General features: G+C 35.2%; 1 protein-coding gene across 49 annotated transcripts in view; it reads right to left on the bottom strand.

Moving 5' to 3' along the window:
• RIMS2 (regulating synaptic membrane exocytosis 2) overlaps positions 1-22,768 on the bottom strand; it is a 617,389-nt gene that overhangs the window by 124,563 nt on the left and 470,058 nt on the right. For 19 of the 49 annotated variants that reach the window (XM_040494185.1, XM_040494187.1, XM_040494172.1 and 16 more), the window contains 2 exons: positions 16,312-16,484; positions 15,175-15,426 (listed from right to left, as the gene is read on the bottom strand). The exons of 16 other annotated variants lie outside the window; for them this stretch is intronic. In XM_040494185.1, coding sequence (XP_040350119.1) covers positions 15,175-15,426; positions 16,312-16,484 — 425 coding nt within the window. The remainder of the gene's footprint in view (positions 1-15,174; positions 15,427-16,311; positions 16,485-22,768) is intronic. 14 more of the 49 variants (XM_040494223.1, XM_040494188.1, XM_040494190.1 and 11 more) reach the window with 1 other exon arrangement.

Below are 22,768 nucleotides of genomic sequence, written 5' to 3'. Positions count from 1 at the left end.
CATATGATGTATGGATATACCACATTGCACATTAATATGTAAATACATATTTGTATGTGTTACATGTAAAATTTGTTTTTGACCAGTATTCCGTAAATATATGGAATAACAGTGTTATTTATTAAAAGAATGATAACAATAAAGTGGTGAAGACTTTGAAAGTATAATTGGACAATGAAGTAGTTACATATTGAATTTAAAGTGAGTCTATAAATATCTCCCTTATAATATTCACTTGTTATATTGACAGACCTTGATGAATATATATCCTTAAACATAAGAGAATTTTCTTGTGTCTCCTATATAATATGTGTAATTAATTCTTTTAACGAAGAGGGTGTATTCTAACAATTAGTAGAAATAGTAAAGTTTAATGGTGTGTTAGAATATTAGCCATGGGAGTCACAGACTACACTAAATAACAATGTAAGGCCAACTCTAAGTCTAGAAAATTAGAAATAAGCAAGCCTTCAGTTCAGAGCAAGATGGAATGCTTCACAAAGAATGACATTGGGAAAGTGAGAGTTCCACTAAGCATGTGCTAGCGTGTGGCACACACACACACATACATGTACATACATATGTATATACATGTAGACATGACATCAATGGAGCTCCACAGCTGTATGTACTAGCCTTTGATGTCAGCAACTAACAGTCCAAGCAGATAGAAAAGGAAAGAAAGGTAGAAATGGGCCATCTATCAACTCCATCTTGATAGTAAGACTGAAATGCTTTGTTTGAAGTGATTTCCTGAACAAGAGACAGGGTGCATTAAATTTTAAAATGTACAGGAAAAGCCAGCAAAAATTATAAATGCTCATGACATTTGTTGAATTCTTTAAGCTATTTTTATGCATCTCCTCTATTAGTGTCATTACTTAAGAGATAAGTCTTAGATTCCTTGGACGACACTTTTCCTCTGTCAGATTTGTGTGTTCCTAGTTGATTTTACAATTCTTTTCCTAGTCCCACCTGTCTGCATCTTTAGGAACAAAATCAATCCCTATTAGTAAGTTTTCTCAGTTCCGAGGATCTCTTCTGGGAAATTCCAAATTTTGCCCCTTAATTCTATGCTTAAGCTCAGCAAGAATAAAAATATTTATTTCACTGAGAGAATACAAGCCAAAGTTAGGAATGAAAAATGAATGCATGCCATTGAATTTAAAGCATATTTCCCAGAATAAAATTTGAAAGTATTACATTAAAATAATCCATCATAAGGTTTAGGAAATGCTGGCTTAAACACAACTTTATTACAGAACTTCTCAGAGGCTGATACAGACTCTGAATCTTGAAGAGAAGGATAGTATGTATACGGGTTTACCAACTTTGTTGACCTTAAAACCATTTATTTTTTAAGCATTAGCTCATGGGGTTAATTTTCTGGAAATATACTTGGAAAGCAATGATTGAAAAGATTCAATTTTATGTTTCTAGGTATTCACACTTCATAATCTTGCCTTGCTCACTGATTTTAAGTACAGACCCTTTCAGATTTACATGGCAGGAAGATTTAAAAAATAACTACTAGGAGAACCTAGGAGTCCCAAGCGCAAAATAATATGAATGTTTCAATTACTGTAGTTGTTAGATTTGAAAAGCCTTATGTTTGGTTTGCATTAGAGCTAAGAACAACTGTTTATTTTTTTTAATGTTTATTTATTTATTTTGAGAGAGAGAAAGTGCATGTGAGTGGGGAGATTGGCAGAGAGAAAGGAAGAAAATCCCAAGCAGGCTCCATGCTGTTAGTGCGGAGCCCAACACAGGGCTCGATCTCACAAACCATGAGATCATGACCTGAGCGGAAATCAAGAGTCGAATGCTTAACAAATTGAGCCACCCAGGCACATCGAAAACAACTGCTTAACAAAGTTTCTCAAATATGTTCTTAGGCTATTAATTCAGAAAGACTTTTTGGGGCGCCTGGGTGGCGCAGTCGGTTAAGCGTCCGACTTCAGCCAGGTCACGATCTCGCGGTCTGTGAGTTCGAGCCCCGCGTCGGGCTCTGGGCTGACGGCTCAGAGCCTGGAGCCTGTTTCCGATTCTGTGTCTCCCTCTCTCTCTGCCCCTCCCCCGTTCATGCTCTGTCTCTCTCTGTCCCAAAAATAAATAAACGTTGAAAAAAAAAATTAAAAAAAAAAAAAAGAAAGACTTTTTAAATGGTTAGAGGCTTATAAGAAATAATGGATTTTTTTTTCTGTAGACGTTTTCCTATCTGTACAATGCTGAAAAGTCACCTGTCTCTTCTTGCTTCAATTTATTTGTTTGAAAGGCCTTCCATGGTGAAGTAGGAGGAACATTAGACTTTGATGTCAAAAGATATAATTTCTGTCACTGCTGTGACGTTTAAATTATTTTAATATTGGGCAGTTTAGATAACCTTCCGTAACTTCCATTTTCCATATTTCAAAGTTGGTAGGGAGCTTTAAATGAAATAATTAAGTGGGTTATTACAATGATGTGCTAAGAGGGGAAGTATTATCAAATCACATATTAAAGTTATTTTTCATACCTTTACTTATTATAATCATTTATTTACTTCTCGATCTCCTCTCTAGACTTTAAGCTCTTTGAGGAAAAGAACTAGGTCTTGTCAACCAGTATTTCCCCCATTTTAGCAGAGGATCTGGCATACGAAGATGCTCCATTATACTTGAATAATGGCAATTTAAGGAATAAAACCACCTAAACTCCAATACCGTTAAAGGTCAACCATAGCAGACTATGAAACAAACCTTACAAACACTTTCAGGAATCTCTACCATATTACTTTGTGAAATTATCTCGTCATGAAATCTTTTTGGTATTTTGGAAATTATTTTCTCTTGTACAAAATAGAAGATGGATATACCTTATCCTGAATTATCTGTCAAAGTGTTATAGGAAAGTTTCTATGAAATATGCAGTTCAAAAAAGCCAAAAAGAATTTTTACATTTATTTTTCCTCTCCTTTCTTTTTCTTTCTTTAGTAATCTCTACCATTTATCAAATGCTTATCATGTGCCAGGAATGCAAGGAATTCGGTTAAAAGCTGTAAGGATATACTCTCATTGAACTTTCAGGACAGCCCTGTGAGAAAGTTACTACTATTATCTCCAACATAATGGTGAAAAGTGTGGTTTTTATTTGCCTGCATTTACATTGTTAGGAATTGACAGAACCAGGATTCAATCCAGTTCTGTCTGAATCCAGAGCTAAGTTTTAACATTATGCTATATATTATCTTTCATGTATATTTTCTGAGGATTTGTGTGTAATTTATTATAATACTAAAATAAACTTTGGATGACGATAAATGATGATTATGCTTACTAGGAGTCACTGTATCATGGCATCACGTTCTTATTCACAAACTCTGCAAAGCAAGCCAGCTACATCCCCCGTGTGTCAAACTGACAACTATATCTCTGCATAGGACAGGTGTACCGTGCAAAGCAGTAATTCATACTCCATGATAAACAGAAATAGTAAAGTAAGTTGGTGAATTCACAGATTTTTTTTTTGAAAATATGCAGTACTCTCCAGACAACTTCAATATTAAGTCTTATATATCTTTTCAAAATTGTCCTATTTAAAATATCTTGATAGGAAGACTCAGACGACTAATTTACAAGTTTCCTTATTTTTGTCATCCAAATGATAATCACTTTTTTATACGTAAAAATCCTATATGAAGTCTGACATGGGTGGGAGAAAAACATATAAGAAAACATAACAAAAGGGTTCCCTAAGGTAGTATTTAAAGATCAGACAAACTAACATCCATCTAATGTACCCAAAAGAATAGTTTGAAATGAATTCTAAAATCCTATCGAAAGCTGCAAAGATGAGAGAAATAACTATTCATCATATTCAAATCAGCAAGCCAACCCACCACCAACTATATCTGTCCAAAATGGAATATAATATCTCATAAAACAAATTCCTAGGAAGTAAATTCCACTGAATTGAGGTTTATTTCCACTGGGGAACAAATGACCTCCTGGACTATTTAAAAACTTTTGTCAAAGAAGACTAAGATTAGCATGTTGAGTATTGCACTAGGTCAGAAGCACCATGTTGGAAGCCCTTCATACCACTAAATTTTCACTGCTTTATTACAATCTTACTTCTTCATATATTCCTACACTAACTTTTATTGTGTGTCTACTTTGTGTGGGTTATTGTAGATACTGGGAGGTAAGACAATAAAAAGATAAAAATGAATGGATAACCTACCTCAAAAGGCTAACTAACCAATGGTCAATTATAGTAGATTAAATGGATGCAAAATTAACTACACTCAGAAGAGGAAAATGAATACCACAAGAGAAACTGTTCTTGTAAAAAAAAATAGTAGATAAATTGTGAAGGAAGAGAGAGATGGTGTTTCTTAGAGGAATTTATATTTGAGTTGGGTATTGAAGGATGGGTAGGTACTCTACTCATAAACAGAAAAGAAGAAGCCATAATTCAGGCACAAGAATCAACATGAGCGTATATACACAGAAGTATAAATGCAAGAGCCTGTAAGGAGAAGATCCATAAGTGTGAAAGGCTGAAGTCAAAATAAGGCTAAAATAGGAAGACTGAAAAGCTGTAATCATCAAGACAGTGTGGTATTGGCACAAAAACAGACCCATAGACCAATGGAATAGAAGAGAGACCCCAGAATCAGACCCACAAATGTATGGCCAACTAATCTTTGACAAAGCAAGAAAGAGCATCCAATGGAAAAAAGAGTCTCTTTAACAAATGGTGCTGGGAGAACTGGACAGCAACATGCAGAAGAATGAAACTAGACCACTTTCTTACATCATTCACAAAAATAAACTCAAATGGATGAAGGACCTGAATGTGAGACAGGAAACCATCAAAACCCTAGAGGAGAAAGCAGGAAAAAACCTCTCTGACCTCAGCCGCAGCAATTTCTTACTTGACACATCTCCAAAGGCAAGGGAATTAAAAGCAAAAATGAACTATTGGTACCTCATGAAGATGAAAAGCTTCTGCACTGCAAAGGAGACAATCAACAAAACTAAAAGGCAACCAACGGAATGGGAAAAGATATTTGCAAATGACATATCAGACAAAGGGCTAGTATCCAAAATCTATAAAGAACTCACCAAACTCCACACCCAAAAAACAAATAATCCAGTGAAAAAATGGGCAGAAGACATGAATAGACACTTTTCCAAAGAAGACATCCAGATGGCCAACAGACACATGAAAAGATGCTCCTCATCGCTCCTCATCAGGGAAATACAAATCAAAACCACACTCAGATACCACCTCACGCTGGTCAGAGTGGCTAAAATGAACAAATCAGGAGACTATAGATGCTGGCAAGGATGTGGAGAAATGGGAACCCTCTTGCACTGTTGGTGCAAATGCAAACTGGTGCAGCTGCTCTGGAAAACAGCATGGAGGTTCCTCAAAAAATTAAAAATAGATCTTCCCTGTGACCCAGCAATAGCACCGCTAGGAATTTACCCAAGGAATATGAGTGTTGATGCTTAGGGGCACTTGTACCCCAATGTTTGTAGCAGCATTTCCAACAATAGCCAAATTATGGAAAGAGCCTAAATGTCCACCACCTGACAAATGGATAAAGAAGACGTGGTTTATATATACAATGGAATACTACTTGGCAATGAGAAAGAGTGAAATATGGCCATTTGTAGCAATGTGGATGAAACTGGAGGGTATTATGCTAAGTGAAATGAGTCAGGCAGAGAAGGACAGATACCATATGTTTTCACTCATATGTGGATCCTGAGAAACTGAACAGAAGACCATGGGGTAGGGGAAGGGGGAAAAAAGAGTTACAGAAAGGGAGGGAGGCAAACCACAAGAGACCCTTAAATACTGAGAACAAACTGAGGGTTGATGGGGGGTTGGAGGGAGGGGAAAGTGGGTGATGGGCATTGAGGAGGGCACCTGTTGGGATGAGCACTGGGTGTTGTATGGAAACCAATTTGACAAGTTATATTTAATATAAAAAAATCAAACTTTTACATGTTAGATTTGTTCATTCTGAGGGATATCTAGAGTTCTATTCGGAGTCACTAGCTTTGAATATCGCATTTAATGCAGAATAACAGCTGTGGGGGTGTCTGAGTCAGTTAAGCGTCTGACTCTTGATTTCGGCATGGGTCATGATCTCACAGTCAGTCATGAGATCGAGCCCTGGATTGGACTATGTGCTGAGTGTGGAGCCTGCTTGGGATTCTCTCTCCCTTTCTCTCTCTCTCTGCCTCTTCCCCACTCACGCTTTCTCTCTCTCAAAATAAATAAATAAACTTAAAAAGAAAAGAATAACAGCTGTAGATTAATTGTCCTTACTGGCTTGTAAAAACAAATATTAAATATGATGGGAACTAATGTGGCAGTTTTTTCTGCTATTATTTTGTATGGAGAGAGTCATTCCCATTTAATTATTTCTCTACTTTCACACTAAATTTATTTTACTCTCTAACATGCAGCACGTGGGGAAAATGTTTGAAATAAATGTTTAAAAGGAGCATAAAAATTAATTTTATCCATTATAGCAGACAAGTCTATAGAAACATTATTTACCTATAATCAATGGTGGAAATGCCAGAAAACAAAAGTTCCATATATAAATGAAGGCTAATAGACATTTTAAATGTATATAACCTTAAATTGCTACTCTAACCAATGTGAAATTTGTAAAAATGAATCTGTGTGGGCCTCTCTGAATAAAATTTTCTGGTGACAACAGGATAAAATAAACCAGTTACCACAGAAATACAAACTAACAAAATTTCTAATAATGATTACATTACAAAGTCAATTAAATTTTATAAGTCTCTTAAAATTTATGTAGGATGTGGGAGTAAAGGTTAATAAACGCTGAGCTCCGATATCATATCGAAGAACAGAGATGCGGTACTGAAGGATAAATACTATGTGTTAGCTGAAAGGAATACCCTGAAAATGTGGTGGCCCCGACAGCAGAGCAAAAGCCCGGTGGCTCCATGACAAAGCTATACTCTTATTACTCATTCTAAACCCTTTTACTCTCGTCACCAAAACAATCTATATCTTGTCTTAACTAAAACCTGGTACTGCCTTGGACGTACTGGTTCCCCTGAAGTCCTCTCTAATGACAATTACGTATCCTTTTTCATAGGTTGTAATATTTCTTTTTTTTTTTTTAATTTTTTTCAATGTTTATTTATTTTTGAGACAGAGAGAGACAGAGCATGAACAGGGAAGGGTCATATTTATTTTTGAGATGGAGGGAGACAGAATCTGAAACAGGCTCCAGGCTCTGAGCTGTCAGCACAGAGCCCGATGCAAGGCTCGAACTCACAGACCGCGAGACCATGACCTGAGCCGAAGTCGGACGCTTAACCGACTGAGCCACCCAGGCGCCCCATAGGTTGTAATATTTCTAACTACTGGTTACTTTTTTGGGAACGTTTCTCTTCTACTTTGACTTAAAAGCTTAACTTATCTTTTTGCAGCTTATGACTTCTGGCTATGCCAACATACACTTCTCCTTTTCTGCCCCTTTCTTTATATCATCTAGTGACCCCATGGCTATTGACTCATTCACTCAAGTCTTTAGGAGCTAGCTAGGTCTTCTTTTCAATTCTCAATTTTACCATAATTCTATCAGACTTACATATTCATTAAGAAGGTCTAGCCAACTGCTTCATAATTCCAAAACTTATATATCTCTATTTACCTTCACCTTTTACTCTTTTCATCACTCTGTTCTACTTGCTCCAATGGCTATGTCTTAGAATTTGCTAACTAATGAAATAGCTTCACCACACAATCTTGAGTTTCAATGTCATACTCTAAACCTCTCACCCATCCGGTTCCCTAGATTTGCTTTTGTACTAAATGGTACAGTTTTCCAACTTTTTAATTTCTCTACACTCTCCTAGTCTACCAGTTCCTGTCTTGACTTTTCTTCCTTCTTGTCTAGCATTGACATTTACATAAATAACCTTGATTTCTTTCCATTGCTGTTTTTCCAACAGCCCTGTCCATCAAAATTCCCATTCTCCACAAATGCTACAATCTGACTTCTGTACCTACAATTGGATCAGCTCAGTTCTGCTAGAAAAGAACACGCTACTCTCCTTGCTGGTGTCTCTTGGACTTGTCCCTCAGTTGGATCTATGGAACTATTCATCAACCCTTTAATTTGTCCTCCGTCTGTTACTTTTCCTATTTTCTTCAGCAATTCTTCCAAATCTTCAAGTCCAATCTCCAATTCAGCCTCCAAACTTTTATATTCTGCCTCTTATGTGTTTGAGAAAATTATGACCATCAGGTAGTGATGACCACTTCCCACTCCCAATCTAAACACTTACCTATTTTCCTATGTGTCTTTTTTCTGGTTTGAGCCAATCCATCTATGCTTCTGACCCAAACCCCTCCTGCATCTTCAGGGTCCCACTCTAGTATCTGTGCATTTTCAGTACTTTATCTTCAAACGCTCCTTCCCTTCAGACCATATATGTGATCAAATCTCAAATCTCTCACTGTCAGGGATCTACTATGGAGACTGTGAAGTCATAAACACACCCAAGATTTACCACAAATGGAAAATAATACGATGGACAATCAGTTAACTCAAGAGAATAGTTCATTTACTGATTAACAGAGTCTTTGATATATAGAGAGAGTTCACAGTTTCAGGCCAACGCTTATATTTACATGCAAAGGAGAAATTTGGGGCTATAAAAAAAGAGAACAGAAAATCATTACCTTTTCCTGAGAATAACGTCTGTGTTTTATTCATCTTAAGAACCCTGGTGATGTGGGGGCTCTTGGATGGCTCAGTGGGTTGAGTGCCTGACTTTGGCTCAGGCCATGATCTCACTGCAGGAGGGTTTGAGCCCCCCATTGGGCTCTGTGCTGACAGCTCATAGCCTGGAGCCTGCTTCAGATTCTGTCTCCCTCTCTCCCTGCCCCTCCTCTACTGTGTTCTCTCTTTCTCTCTCTCAAAAATAAATAAACTTAAAAAAATAAAAGAACCGTGGTGATGTGAAAAATGTATGCAAGAATTGTTTTAAAACAGAGATAAACATTTTAGGGAAAGGTAGCTCTGAAGGAGAAATGGAATAGAAGAAAATATGATGGACAAACTAAACTTTAAACAAAGTATCATCTGCATTTATCACTACTACACTCGTTTATTGAAGAAGCCACATACAGATTCTTTTTTTTTGCAGATAATTTTGAGCATTTTTAAATGTTTGTGGGGTTTTTTTGTATTTTTTGAGTTTTTCTTTTTCTTTTTTTTTTAAGTAGGTTTCACATCCAGCGTGGAGCTCAATATGGGGCTTGTGCTCACGACTCTGAGCTCAAGAATCAGATGCTTGACCCACTGAGCCACCCAGGCGTCCTATTTTTTTGAGCATTTTTAAAGATATAATTCCAAAATTCATCTTTTTAAAGTATATAATTCACAAATGAACTACTTCAGAGAAATTGACTACTCATTTTTTATGCTATTATCATAATGAGCTCAAAAAGATAAAAATTTTCTACTAAACTAATCTTCATAAGAGATAACAGATTAATTTATGGAAGCGGAAATAGGATTAGGAAGAAATTGACATATTTCAGAAATGAGTTAGCATCAGAATCAATAAGATTTGGTGATTGGAGGCCAGGAATTGTGTTCAATGGAGAAAGACTAGTAAAGAGTGATGTGCAGGTTGCTACTTGGGCAAATGTGAGAACATGGGTACCGAGAACTGGGAAAGAGAGTACAAATGGAAAAGCAGGTCATTCACTTTGGTTGCTTGTTTGGTGAGGGGTGTGATGAATTTAATTTCACATGTTGAGCTTGGTATGTCTCCCGGACAGACAAGAAGATGGACAGAAGAGGACTGGATGGATCTGGCAGTTGAGTAAGAAAGAGATCTTGGCTGGAGGTACAGATTTGGAAGTCATTAACATACAGATGCTACTTGAAGCCATGGAATTGAAGTGCACTGACAAGACAGACTGTGTAGAGTAAAAAAGTGGGGGGGACCCCCAGGATGACATCCTGGAAAATATCAACATAAAAGCATACAGAAAGCTCACAGAAAACACCAAGGTGACCAAAGAGATGAATGCAGAGTTAAAGGAGTGTACAATTACAGAAACTCAGAGAAAAAAGCATTTCAAGAAGAAGAGAATGGGAATGGGATCAAATTCTAAAAGTCTACACAATAAAATATGAAAACGGTTAAGATTTAGTACCATATATAACTTGAGGCAGTTTCAACAAAAAGTTTCAGAACTCAAAATTATAGTAAAATAGAAGTAGAAAAGCAAAGCCTCAACAAGGAGGCAAAAGTGAGGTTGTCAATTATTATGTATGATATAATGTAGTTCAAGAAATTGAATGGAATTAGATTTTGGCTATGAACTTGAACTTCCTGATAGACTAGGTAAAGAGAACATACAATGGGCTGCACTGTTTTGTTTTCTGTAAAGCAGATATATCAATTGTTTAGGAGAAATAATCATAGAATTTTAAAAGAAAGTTTTCCATGGACTATTTTTAAAATGGATGAGTGGCCCTGGAGAAAATATCCTCAAAAATGAATTTACAGCTAATGCACAGTAATTCTACCTGGCAGTATCATTTAAGAACTCCCTATGAGCCACTTCTATTTAACATTGTAGTGATGGTCTTAGCCAGGTCAAATAATCAAGAAAAAGAAATAAAAGACATTTAGATTGGAAAGTAAGAAGTAAAACTATCTTTATTCCCAGATGACATGATCTCTTATATAGAATATCCTAGGGAATTACCAAAAATATTTTAGAGCTAATAACTGAAATGCAGCAAGGCTGTAGGATATAAGATCAATATACAAAAATAAATTGAATTTCTACATATTAGCAATGAACAGTACTAGAAGGAAATTAATAAACAATTCCATTTACAGTAGCACCAAAAAATGCTTAGAATAAATTTAACAAAAAAGTGCAAGATGTGTACACTGAAAACTATAAAACATCATTGAAAGAAAGTTAAGAAAACATAAATAAATGGAACATCTCATGCTGATAGATTGCAAGATAATATTTTAAAATGCCAATAGACCCCAAATTAATCCAATTAAACAAATCCTAGTCAATATCTCAACTGCTTCCCCCCCTCCCCCCAGTTGACAAGCTGATCTTAAAATTCATTAGGAAATAAAAGCAACAAAAAAGAAAGGATAGATAGCATCATAACCACCTGGGGTATTTGTTTTACAAATGCAAATTCCTGGGCCCCACCCCAACTTACAGAATGAAAATTCTAAGAGTGGTATTTACAAAATTTAAAGTTTCCTTTTCATGCACAATCAATAAACAGAGAAGTTACTGGAGCTTTTAAGATTTCAGTAGTATTAACTAGAAGATAGATAGCTTTAATGAGAAAGAAACAAAACAAAACACAGGACATCAGTAATACATAAGCAGAATGGCACAGTCCATCAGTACGCCATATGGGATGAGTTGGTACTCAAACACACTTCTAGAAAAATGAAAAACTCAGCTTGATCAATGGAGTACTAAATACTGGTCATCTAAATGTTGGAAACATCTGCCAAATGATGGAAACTTATGTTGAGCTGTTTGTTCTACTAGTGTTTGGTTAGTCACAGAACCAATGATCTCTTGAGCTCAAGATAATAAAGGCAAATCATCAATCTAACAGAAGATGCTTACTTTCCTGGTGGCTGTGCACTATGTTCACGTAAACTATGGCAAGGCGTGTCAATCATCCATTCCTCTAACTGACAAGCAAAAAAGCCCAGACCAAGTAGGTAGGTTAATGTGACGGAGTCAGGATGAGAATTCAAGTATTTTATCCTGCTTGCCATTCTAAAAGTTATAAGAACTTTTAGCTAGACAATTTAGATGGCTAAAGTCACTTAAAATCAGCTCTTCATGAATATTTGAATAGATGCCAAACTTTTTCCTTTAACAAATGACCCTACCCCAAAAACATTCTCTTTAAAAAGAGAAATTATAATTCTCCAGCCTTCACAGACGTGCCTGAGAAAACTAAAAATTTATAGGGAACAACTTTCTTGAATTTTTTCTTTTGGCTTGTATCCTTAGAACAAAACCTGGAGGAATAGATGAGTCTCATTTGATGGTAAAGTTACCAACATTGTTGGTTTTGATAATATCATACTTTTCAGTATTTGTTTTTTCTATCTTCCATTGCAGATTTACTAAAGATATCCTCCTTTCTGTGCCAAATTCCTTCCTCAAATATGCTTGTGAATTTGTTTAGGTATACTGATGGCATTTTTTTTTTTTTTTTGGATATGAGCTATCCTTAAATGTCCACTCACACAAGGCTAAGAAAATGATTCACTCTCAGGCTTAGATATTTAGAAATGCTTAATTTCATTTCTATCCCCAGTTTTTAGTATAGTGCTTGAGATGTTTTCTGAATAAGTTTTGGTTGAATAAATGATTTCCCCTTACCTCTGAAAACTTCTTTTTTTTTCCTGAGCCAGCGTACCACATATATATGGTATATAATCAGCAAATGTATAGAGATATAAAATTTAGAACATATTCACATGGATATAGAGTGAGAAAAAATATTTTCAATAGTTAACATAATCTTGTATTTTCTAGAGTTTACCAAAAAATCATTAATGATATAGGGGTTTAATCAGGCTTACATACATATATGAGTATAAATATCTAAATACGAATATATTTATTAACCAACTTTGAAAAATTTTATATTTAAATATTTAATGAACCTTTTTGAATTTACTTTTTGCTATTCATTTCCTACTTGTATATTCAGAAAAGACATCCTCTAATGTGACTACTAGACCACAAACAACATAATTCTGTATCATGCAATGATATCTAATTACTGTAATGAAAAGAGCAACTATAATGGATTTGCCTCATTGCAGTCGCTGTGTTAATATTAAGTTCTAACAATGTTATAAATACTTAAACTCTGAAGTCAGATTTTTTTCCTGTATAAAACTTGCATTACTGTTTAAAAGGCATAAAATGTCAGTGGTGTATTATGGAATAAGATTATTTCCAATAATGTTGTGTAAGCTCGTACGTTGTTTTTAAACAACCTAGGATTGTGTTCATCAACTTCCAAAACAAAATGTTACTGGGAGTACTCAGACATATTTCCTCGCAATAAACATTGTTCATTTTATTCTAAGAAATGGAAGCAAATTCAAGATCTTACGTTGTAATAATTAGTGACACCAAATGTTTCCTACAAGTAATTGCAGTTGACATTTTGTGGCACCTTATAGAATATATGTTCCCTAGAGACAGTAGCCTGGCTCCCTTTAGTTTATAGTTTCAGAAGTCTTACATAGTCACTTAAGCTGAGTACGGTGCCTTGACGACTCAGATTGCTAGGAATATACCATCTTTCCCTTTCTCCTGCAAAATAATGTACTCTTTCCCTAAAGAAAATGATGGAGAAAGTAATATTAAAAATTGAGAATTTAAAGTTAAAATCTTCTCCAAACCCCTGCCCGCATGTTAGACTTTTGGGCTTGTGTGTTCTCCTCTACACAGTATGTAGAAAGAAAAACACAGTAGAGAGCTACATTTTGCTCTGCTTTTGGAGGATAGGAAACTCTCTGTCTATATTTAAAAGGAAACCTTGGGAAACTTTTCTCTGTGAACTAATGATGAAATCATCCTATGCCAAACAAGTCTTTTTTTTTTTTTTTAATGTTTATTTATTTTTGAGACAGAGAGAGACAGAGCATGAGCAGAGAAGGGGCAGAGAGAGAGAGAGGGAGACACAGAATGTGAAGCAGGCTCCAGGCTCTGAGCTGTCAGCACAGAGCCTGACGCGGGGCACAAACTCACAAACTGTGAGATCATGACCTGAGCTGAAGTCGGACGCTTAACCGACTGAGCCACCCAGGCGCCCCAAACAAGTCTTTCTTAACAAACCAGTGTAATTATCAAAAATTAGATAAGTAATGAAGTAGATTTGAAATTACTAGTTTTGACTCAAATCACAACATGCCAAACTTAGGATCCCTCTTCGGTTTAATATCTGTTATACAGGAAATTTCATAGATCACAGATATAATTAAATATACCAATCTGAGACAAAAATTGAAGTGTCATAGACTAAACTACTGAATTGTATACTGATGGGGTAAAAAACTGCCCCAATTATCTTTCTTATTAATCATGAGTATGTATAAAATGAAACTGCATTTAAATATAATAATGCAAAGTTTGACTTATAACAGGGTGTGTTTATCAAGCCAACCATGTACTAACAAATAAAATTCTGGATTGACAGCTAGAAACCCAAACTCCTCTAAGATGGACATGATTTGCAATTCTTGGTCTCTGAGAAATGTAATTACAGAAACCTCATCTCCTCAGGCAGAAAAAGGAGGTTTACTGTGTATTTGTGCTGACTTTCAGTACAGCACTGTGAAGATAGCTTCAGACCCACTTGGTGCCTGTGTTATGAAAATGAAAACATGGTTGTTTTTATACCTTGTTGCTTATGTTTCCTCCTTTCTTACCTGTCCAAAGTTCCTTCTCTGGCAGTTTCTCTAGCTGCCTGAATTTTTAGAGGGACTTAACCCAACGTGTTTGCTTTCTAATAAACCCTGGGCATCTATCCTTTCTTTTCAGAGTATCAAAGAGCACTGCTCCTGATTCGCAACCTTCCTCAGTGTTCAAAACGAGGCTAGAACCCACCAGAAAACTAAGAAGAAGCAAGGGAGCCAGAGACCAAATAAAGCTTACGTTCTATTAGCAAATTTGCCAATCGTCTTAAAAGTTTGTTTCCAGCGTATAATATTTTTTATGAAGTAGGCTAAGTTTTTTCAGGCCCTTCAGAATCTCATTTTAAAAATTTTGACTCTACAAATGGAGAAGATATGCAGCAATTAACGCTAAAGGAACTAAGGGAAATTTACATTTGATTCAGCTGGTCATAAAGAAAATTGAATAAATCAGACACTCAGAGTTAGTGGATATAAATTAAAGGCTGTTTCATTAGTCAATCTATTTGATAGTAATTTGCAATATATGAATTAGTTGTATTAGAAGCTAAATAGATAAAACACAAGAAAATAAACCAAATGTAAATGGCAAAATAGTCTTTAGAACTAGGACAAAGGGCTACATTACTAATGGGAAGTGTCTACAAAAATAAGCAAATTTTACCTGTCATCATCTTGTGAAAATCGTCTTTGCAAATCCTCTTTATTCCACTGTTCTTTTTCTTTCCCTTGCTCAGGTATATCTTGTGCTTTTTCCTCGTCTCCTGATTCTCTGTTTTTCTCCTTATTACTTGTGTTTGTGATCTCTGTCCCTTTCTCATTCTCATTAAGTCTTTCTTGCTTTACCTCTTCCTCCTCATGAACTATCTCTTCGTGTTTATCCCCTTCTTGCCCTCCCTCTTCTACTCCCTTTGGCCTTTTGAAAGCAACACAAATCGAAGGCATGCAAATAAACACAAACAAGAAAGAAAAAGTCAAGAAAAAAAAATGCATATGAAATTAAACAGAAATGTAATGAAAACTACTAAAAACATAAATAAAAATTACATCTTTTAAACATTGAATACTTTTCTTTCCAGTGTATACCAGAAGCAAGCACAGTGTAAGCAACACTTAGTCATAATTGTTTTTATAGCATATTTTCCTGTCACAAAGTTGCATGGAAAAAGGTGGTGGTCTCCATTATAGATTTTTTTTCTGATGTAACGGGAGTAAAGAAATAAATTAGCTTAGGTGCCCATCAAATCTATAGGTCAGGTGATAAGTGAGAATTATAGTAACATATGCTACATTTACAAATTTTCTTGAGAGGCTGAGGAATTTCCCATGCCCTCATAATGGTGTCAGGAGAGTGGGGGACCATCCTACTAAAAAAGTAATACTCTTATGTATTCTGAATCATGGAAGTATATTCAGCTAGGTAAAAAGCCCTCCAAAATATCATTTTTCATATTCCTTGGAACATTAAAAAATTCAAGTCTTCACTTACCCATCACTTTCATTTCAGTAAAGACAGAATAGTAACAGAATTACTTTCTGAATAGCAAACATGAAAAAAAAGAACTAATGATATCATATCAAGTAGCCTAGGAAGAAAAATGTTATATGTTCTATAAAACTTCTCTGTGCCAGTAGTTTGAATATAGACCAAAATATAATATAAAGCGGTATGTTCAGAAGTTCTTCCTGTCTTCATGACACATAGTAACCTTTCGAAGTAAATGATTTTATGTTTACCCAAAGAAAATCAAAGACCTAAAATATGTTGAAAAGAATTTCCTGCCAAAATCCCCTTACTCACCTGATTTTCTTGTTTCCTCTTGGCCGTTCTGATTGGACGGACATGTAGCTTGTGCTACTGAAACGAGAAGCACTACTAGTCCTGGAAACCGCGGATATATCACTTACATCACTGTCCGAAGATTTAGTGGAAATATTATCTGCCCCTCTATGAGGATCCCATCCTGATCGGTACTGTTAACACAGATTGACAAACACGCAGAGGTTGTCAGTATTACTGCACAAAGCAATTATTAGCTTCTCCTACTTCAGCACTTTAATTGTCCACAGAGGATACTGCAAAACCCCACTCAGTGGCATAGAAAACAAAAGTGAATGGCAATTATCCTAAAAGAAAAATTCAATTTATATGAAACCCTTGTTTTTAGCAAAGGCAATTAGAGCATTTTCACCCCCCCCCCCCCCCAATGAAGGCCATTAAAACAGTTTCACAATAGCAATGGCCCCGGGGAAGAACATTTAGGTGAAATCTGGGAAATAAACATAAGGAAGCAGAATTGTTTTATTCTGTACAAAATTTGAAAAAAAAAAAAAAGTGTGATAAGGTTGCCATTGTAACTTATAAAGACCAATTTTAGTAGCCATCAATGTTCTCTGAAATCCATTATGCTTCACTGAAAACCTAGAGATAATGTAAAATCTAATTATTAAAACACTAACTTTTGAACGGAAAGCCAAGAAAAAAGAGAGTTGAATTTTTGGGTGGTTGCTGGAATTTTGATGAATCCTAGAAATACTAGAAAAGTCATTATTATTTACAATAGTTCAAACTTCCTGGAATTGAAATAACCGAATAGTTATCTGACCCAGCCAGCATGCAGGGTGTTATGGGTGTTCAAATATTCTGGTAAGTTGAAAACCATCATAAATGCTTTATGTTAATGACATTTGGGGTGTAAAAAAGAATAGACTTTGGAGTCTGGAAAACCTGGAGTGAGAAAAACTCTTACTAGCTAGGTAAACTTGAGCAAATTATTTAATCTTTAAAAGTCTGTTTATAAAATAACAGGGATAATATCTTCCTTTTGGGGTTTTGAAAATTAGAAATAATGCATGTCTGCTATCTAATAATATAAATAAATACAGTATTATAGCTGTATCATTACTAACTGATGGCTATTAATGGGTTAAGAGACTATCTGCTAATAGAGTTTTCTTTATTTATATGTACTTCAAACATAATGTTGAAACATCCTTATTTGGTCAGTTTTGCAATGGAGATTATTCTAAGCATAGATACTAGCAAATTTCACAAAGCCTTAGAAAGATGATTATCTTATATAAACAATTTACTGTGATTTGAAGAATCTTTACCTAATAAACCATCCTGTAAGAATAACAATTCACTGCAAATATTAGAGAGATATAAACATTCTGGCTAAGATAAATTGAATGGCAATAGGGTATAGTATAAACATTAAATCAGATTCAAATGATCTGGATTCTTTTCCCCCCAGTATCTCTCTGTGTCTAGTTATATATTTTTGAGTTAATAACTGATCCTTTTCTTCAAATGTAAAATAAGGGAATTATTTTTAAGGCTCCATAAAATTTTAATAACCAAATCCTTAATCTAGAAATATACATTCAAATTAGGTGAGATATTGGCCTTTCTTAGTCCCTTTTAACTTCCCACTTTGTTGGATAAACTCTCACGTATCAAAAAACATATACACTTAAGTTCTGCAAAACTTGCTGCTTTGTTTTCAGGAAGTATCTGTGTAAATAGAAACCTCATGTTGATTTTAAAGGTAATTACTTATTTACAGTGAATTTATTTGGAGAACATTTGGTCCACGATATCTTTTTCAAACTGAAGCCACATTAAAATAGTAAAAACAATTTAATTTAAGTGACAGTGTTTTCAGCCATTGTGTAGAATAACATTTCAATGGGTGGATCCAACATTATCTAAGTTAGCCAGTGCACACAAAAATGTACTGAAAGCAGATGAAAACCCCTACATTTTAACTCTAGGAGGTGGTGAGAAATAATAAGGTACTAAGAGCACACGCTTTGGAGTGAGACTGAATTGTTGATCTGAATTTTGGCCTCACAAATTATTAAGTTTGTAATCTTGGGCCAATTGCTTCTGTAAGTCCCAGTTCTGTATGTGTTAAAATACAGACCGCTGTACCCATTTCCTAGGTTTGCTGCAAGGATTAAGATAATGTATGTAAAAAACACTTGGCACAATATCAACATAGAACAAGTGTTTAATAAATGACAAATGATGATGACGATGATGGTGATGATGATTAGATAGTAGTTGAATACTGTTTCAGTATCATTCCAGGTACATCTTCACTGAAAAAAATATTGGGTAGAACCAACAATCAATATATTATTTTAAGGCTGCTCTAAGCTACAATGAGAATATAATCATTTCTACATATGTTCAAGAGATTCATTTCAGAACATATGTTTATAAAAAAATTTAAATATTAAAGCAAACTTTTCCACTGACTCCTAGTATGTCCTCAGGTCTCACCTTCCCCATTTGACCAGCTTTATCCATATCCCATGATCTTACCAACGACTGCGGATTCCCAACTACAGGATGAGAAATAGCTTTATCTCGGCAGGAAATACATGACACTTCTTGACTGACACAGAAGATGCCACATTTTTAATATTTGTTTCTAGTACTTCATTTTGATATCCGAAGCCAACTTGTTCCTGTGTATCCCCTGTCTCCCTGATTGGTTCTTGTCTGATTGCTATGCCTTCATTTCTGAAACCTACATTTTACTTGACTTTTGTATTTCACTAGTTAGAATTCTGACTTTGCACACTCTAACCTTTGTCTTTTTAAGTTGTCATGACTTTTGCTTCTGTTGCTATGATTCATAGGTGCGTACAGGTTAGCCTAAGGCTTAAGAATTTGGTTAAAAAAAACCACGTGGGGTACATTGCACGTATGTTTGGTTAAGACCTCTTAGATAATCTAGTTTGCTCAGCTAAAATTTTGGAAATGAAAAATTTAGGGAAAAATAAGTTTCCACATACTATATTATAGTTTTATGCTTTTATAGAATTCAACATACTACTTCATGTTAAAGGGGTACATGTGTGTATGTGTAAGTGTGTTCATGTCTAATTTCATACTCTTTACTAGAATATAAGCTCCTGAAGGCCAGGATAATATCTTCCTTATTCTTGTAACTCTTTTCGCACCTAAGAGTCAAAGATTTAATTTAATTTAAACTCTATGCCTTAGTTTTCATACCAGTAAGATAAGGATAAATCCCTTTGTAAGGATTTTTGTGAGGAGGAAGAGACATGATATGTTTAAAATACTCAGTAGTGCGCTTAGCACATAGCAACTGCTCATTTCCAGTGCCTAAGCAGAAAGTCATTAAATAAAAAGACACTGAATGGAAAAGTTTATATAAAGAAAGTATGCAAATTAGTCAAAGCTCTAGTTTGATGATGATTCTACTACCTTCTCAAGGCTTGCATTAACTGCATTTCTCTGTCTACTTCTAAGCAACTGATATGTTTACCTTTGGGGTAGGGCTCAAGTTTCCATTACAAATTTACATATGATAAACAGAATGAGAAATACAGAAAGTGAGAAATAATGGGAAAAATATTTTTATAAATAAAACTTCAGAAGAACATATTTTGAATATACTTAGAATATAAGATCTTCATATATACATACAACTCCAAAACCCCCCAGAAATCAAAGTAATAAATGACCTAATACTAGAGTTAACTTTTAAAACAATTCATTTTTTAAAACAATTTCCTAACTATATTTTTTCTTTTCCTAAAGTCTGGTAAACAAAAGTTTATAGTTTAACAGTGAGATAGAAGCAGCTAAATTATTATTGTACCAAGGTAGTTATGAATGCAAATAAGTTCACTTATTTAGAAAATGGTTGGTGTTGTCTTGGCACTATACAATAAAAAATGTTTTCAACGATTAGCATGTATTAGTTTACAGCTGACAGATGAACAATGGATGATATGCTCACCATTCTCTTTAATGGAACGAAAACAAAGAAGATTTATTGCATAGGATTATACAATCTCAGCTGAAAATTGTGCCCTGATTGGGATCATTAAAATCTTGGAAGAGAGTAAGGAAGCTTTTCCCGACAGCATTTTGATGTTTTGTACATTACTATTAAGCACATCATGAACCAGAAAAATTTACAGGAAACTATTATTCTTCAGGATGTTCCAGACTCTAAAGAGTTCCTAAGTGGCCTAGAAAAGTTAATGTCCTCCCTATTTATCTAACATTAGTGGAAAGTAATAGCATATCATCAAAGCTCTATTAAAAGGAAAGTTATTATTAAAATTTTAGAATAATATTCTTGAGAAAAAAGTAAATTCAAATTTCTAAAATAAGATTTTCATTTTTCCAGTATACTTATTGGAAGCTCTTAGATTAGGTAATTTCCTAGTTTGATTTCTCTAACAGCCATTTCACCAACTCATGTTATTTGAGCTTTGTACGTGGAACTTCTTGCACAAAACACAGGGGTGGGATTATGAGTTCCTTTGAACATTGCTTGTTACCAGAAAACTGCCATGTTGTCTAAAAATCTAGTCCAAGGATTGGTTATTGCAAAATACCAGGCACTAAAAAAGTCCAAGTTTGAAGAAAAAATGTTTTATGTCATCAAGAAATAGTTGGAGGAATATTCATATCACATTCAGAGTAGATCATAAGATTGGGAAAAAATAGGGCAAACAAAATCTTTGGAACACAGAGAAGCTGAAGTTCTGGACAGGGCTCTTGACACCAGTCTTGGGGGCTAGAGGAGACAAGAACAGAGCACGGGGAGTCTTCGCCCTGTGGTCAATAAAATAATCATGTCAGCAAGATGATGCTATCCTTTGCGCTAACCGATTTTTATAGGATTTCAGATCATAATTCAAAGAGAGTCCTGTTGTTTCTTGATAAGTACCACAACTGCAGGGACTCTCCCTTTGAGGAGCTACTTCCAGATAATTTTCCTTTTATCCTAGCTAAGGCTCTTATTGGTGCTTGATTTGAATGTTGCACTGTGTAAAAATCTATTAGAGATAATTTTGTGTAGATAGGACTCCTCAAGAGGGTATTGCATGATAAGGTCTTCACTTGAGAGGGAGAAGGAAGTGAGGAAAAGCTACAGAAAATTGAAGGCTAATTTAAGATTCAGCCTTGTAAATAATAGTCTGCAAATGAAATTCCCACTAGAAAACTCTTCCTTAATTCCTTCAAGGAGAGTTAGTTACTGCCCTGTGTGTTCATAAGCTACTTTCCTCATGCTTTTCTCACAGTTTTATCATGTGTGTATCTCTCCCCCCCCCCGCCACACACACACATAATGATCTACCTATCTATCTTGCTAGATTTAAAATCTCTGAGGATAATAACTGTCTTAATATTTTAGTATGTATTCCCATTATCTAGATCCTTGCCTGGCATATAGTAGCAACTCAATAAATGTTTAATGAGTAAAAATGAATGGAATGGTTGTTTTATCTGGACTGTATCCTAGAGTATTATCTCCAGTATGAAGCATCAAGTTAGAGTATAAAATACTGTGGTAATAGCTGAATAGAGTTTAGTCACCTGACCCTTTTATTCTCCATGGTGGGTATAGGCAGTGGTGCACTGACATATGGTCAACAACCAGGTATCCAAGAGTTCTGATTTACAGAGTTTGCTAATTTCTGAGGAACAAATACTCCCACTATGGCTGCTTTCAAGTTACTAAGTTACCAAGTGCAGATTTGGTGTATACTACCAAGCACGGGATTTAGAAACACATGCATTGTTTGTACGATTCCCTGAGATTAATCTGGAGACCATGAGTGAGGGGCAATAAGATGTCCTGTCTGTAAAATTACTCATCCAGGGAAATCTTGTGAAAGATGGAACAGCAAAAAGAGCTTAAGGGAAAACACTGTAATAATAAAAAGAGTAGCCGTTAGCCTATAAGCCAAAACATGCCAAGGAGCCAACTGCCTTTTGGTCTCAGGAAAACTTGTAAGCTTAATAATTTTTCCTGGAGAATTTGTAGAGAAGGAGTTATAGCTAGTAGTCAATTATGACTCTCTTAATTTAGAGCTCTGGGGGAGCTCTGTATCTATTAGCAATCAGCTGATCTCATCACCTGTTATTTATTTCCATTAACTTCTCATAAGTTTTAGAAATGGAAAGGCCAGTTCTGCAATGAAATTCCAGGTTTACAGATCTCAGGTAGCTACAGAACTCATGTTTTTGCCCTTAACAAATGCATTTATCACTTTCTTCCTCAGAAGAAATCTACTCTACTGTTTACTGAAATTGTTCTTAAAAACAAACAAAACGATCAATAATATCCTAATTTACCAGCTGGTAGTGTCTTTAGTTTTCTTCTTGCTTGATTTTGCTGTCACATCTAGTATGATTGAAGCCCTCTATCCTTCTGAAATGTTTCCATAAATGTCTTCTCAGATACCGTCACTCATGG

The sequence above is a fragment of the Herpailurus yagouaroundi genome, unplaced genomic scaffold (assembly GCF_014898765.1).
Source record: "Herpailurus yagouaroundi ecotype Mexico unplaced genomic scaffold, PumYag 186, whole genome shotgun sequence".
NCBI classification, from domain to species: Eukaryota; Metazoa; Chordata; class Mammalia; order Carnivora; family Felidae; genus Herpailurus; species Herpailurus yagouaroundi.
Note: the sequence above shows the minus strand (reverse complement) of the source record. Positions and strands in the feature narration are given on the sequence as shown.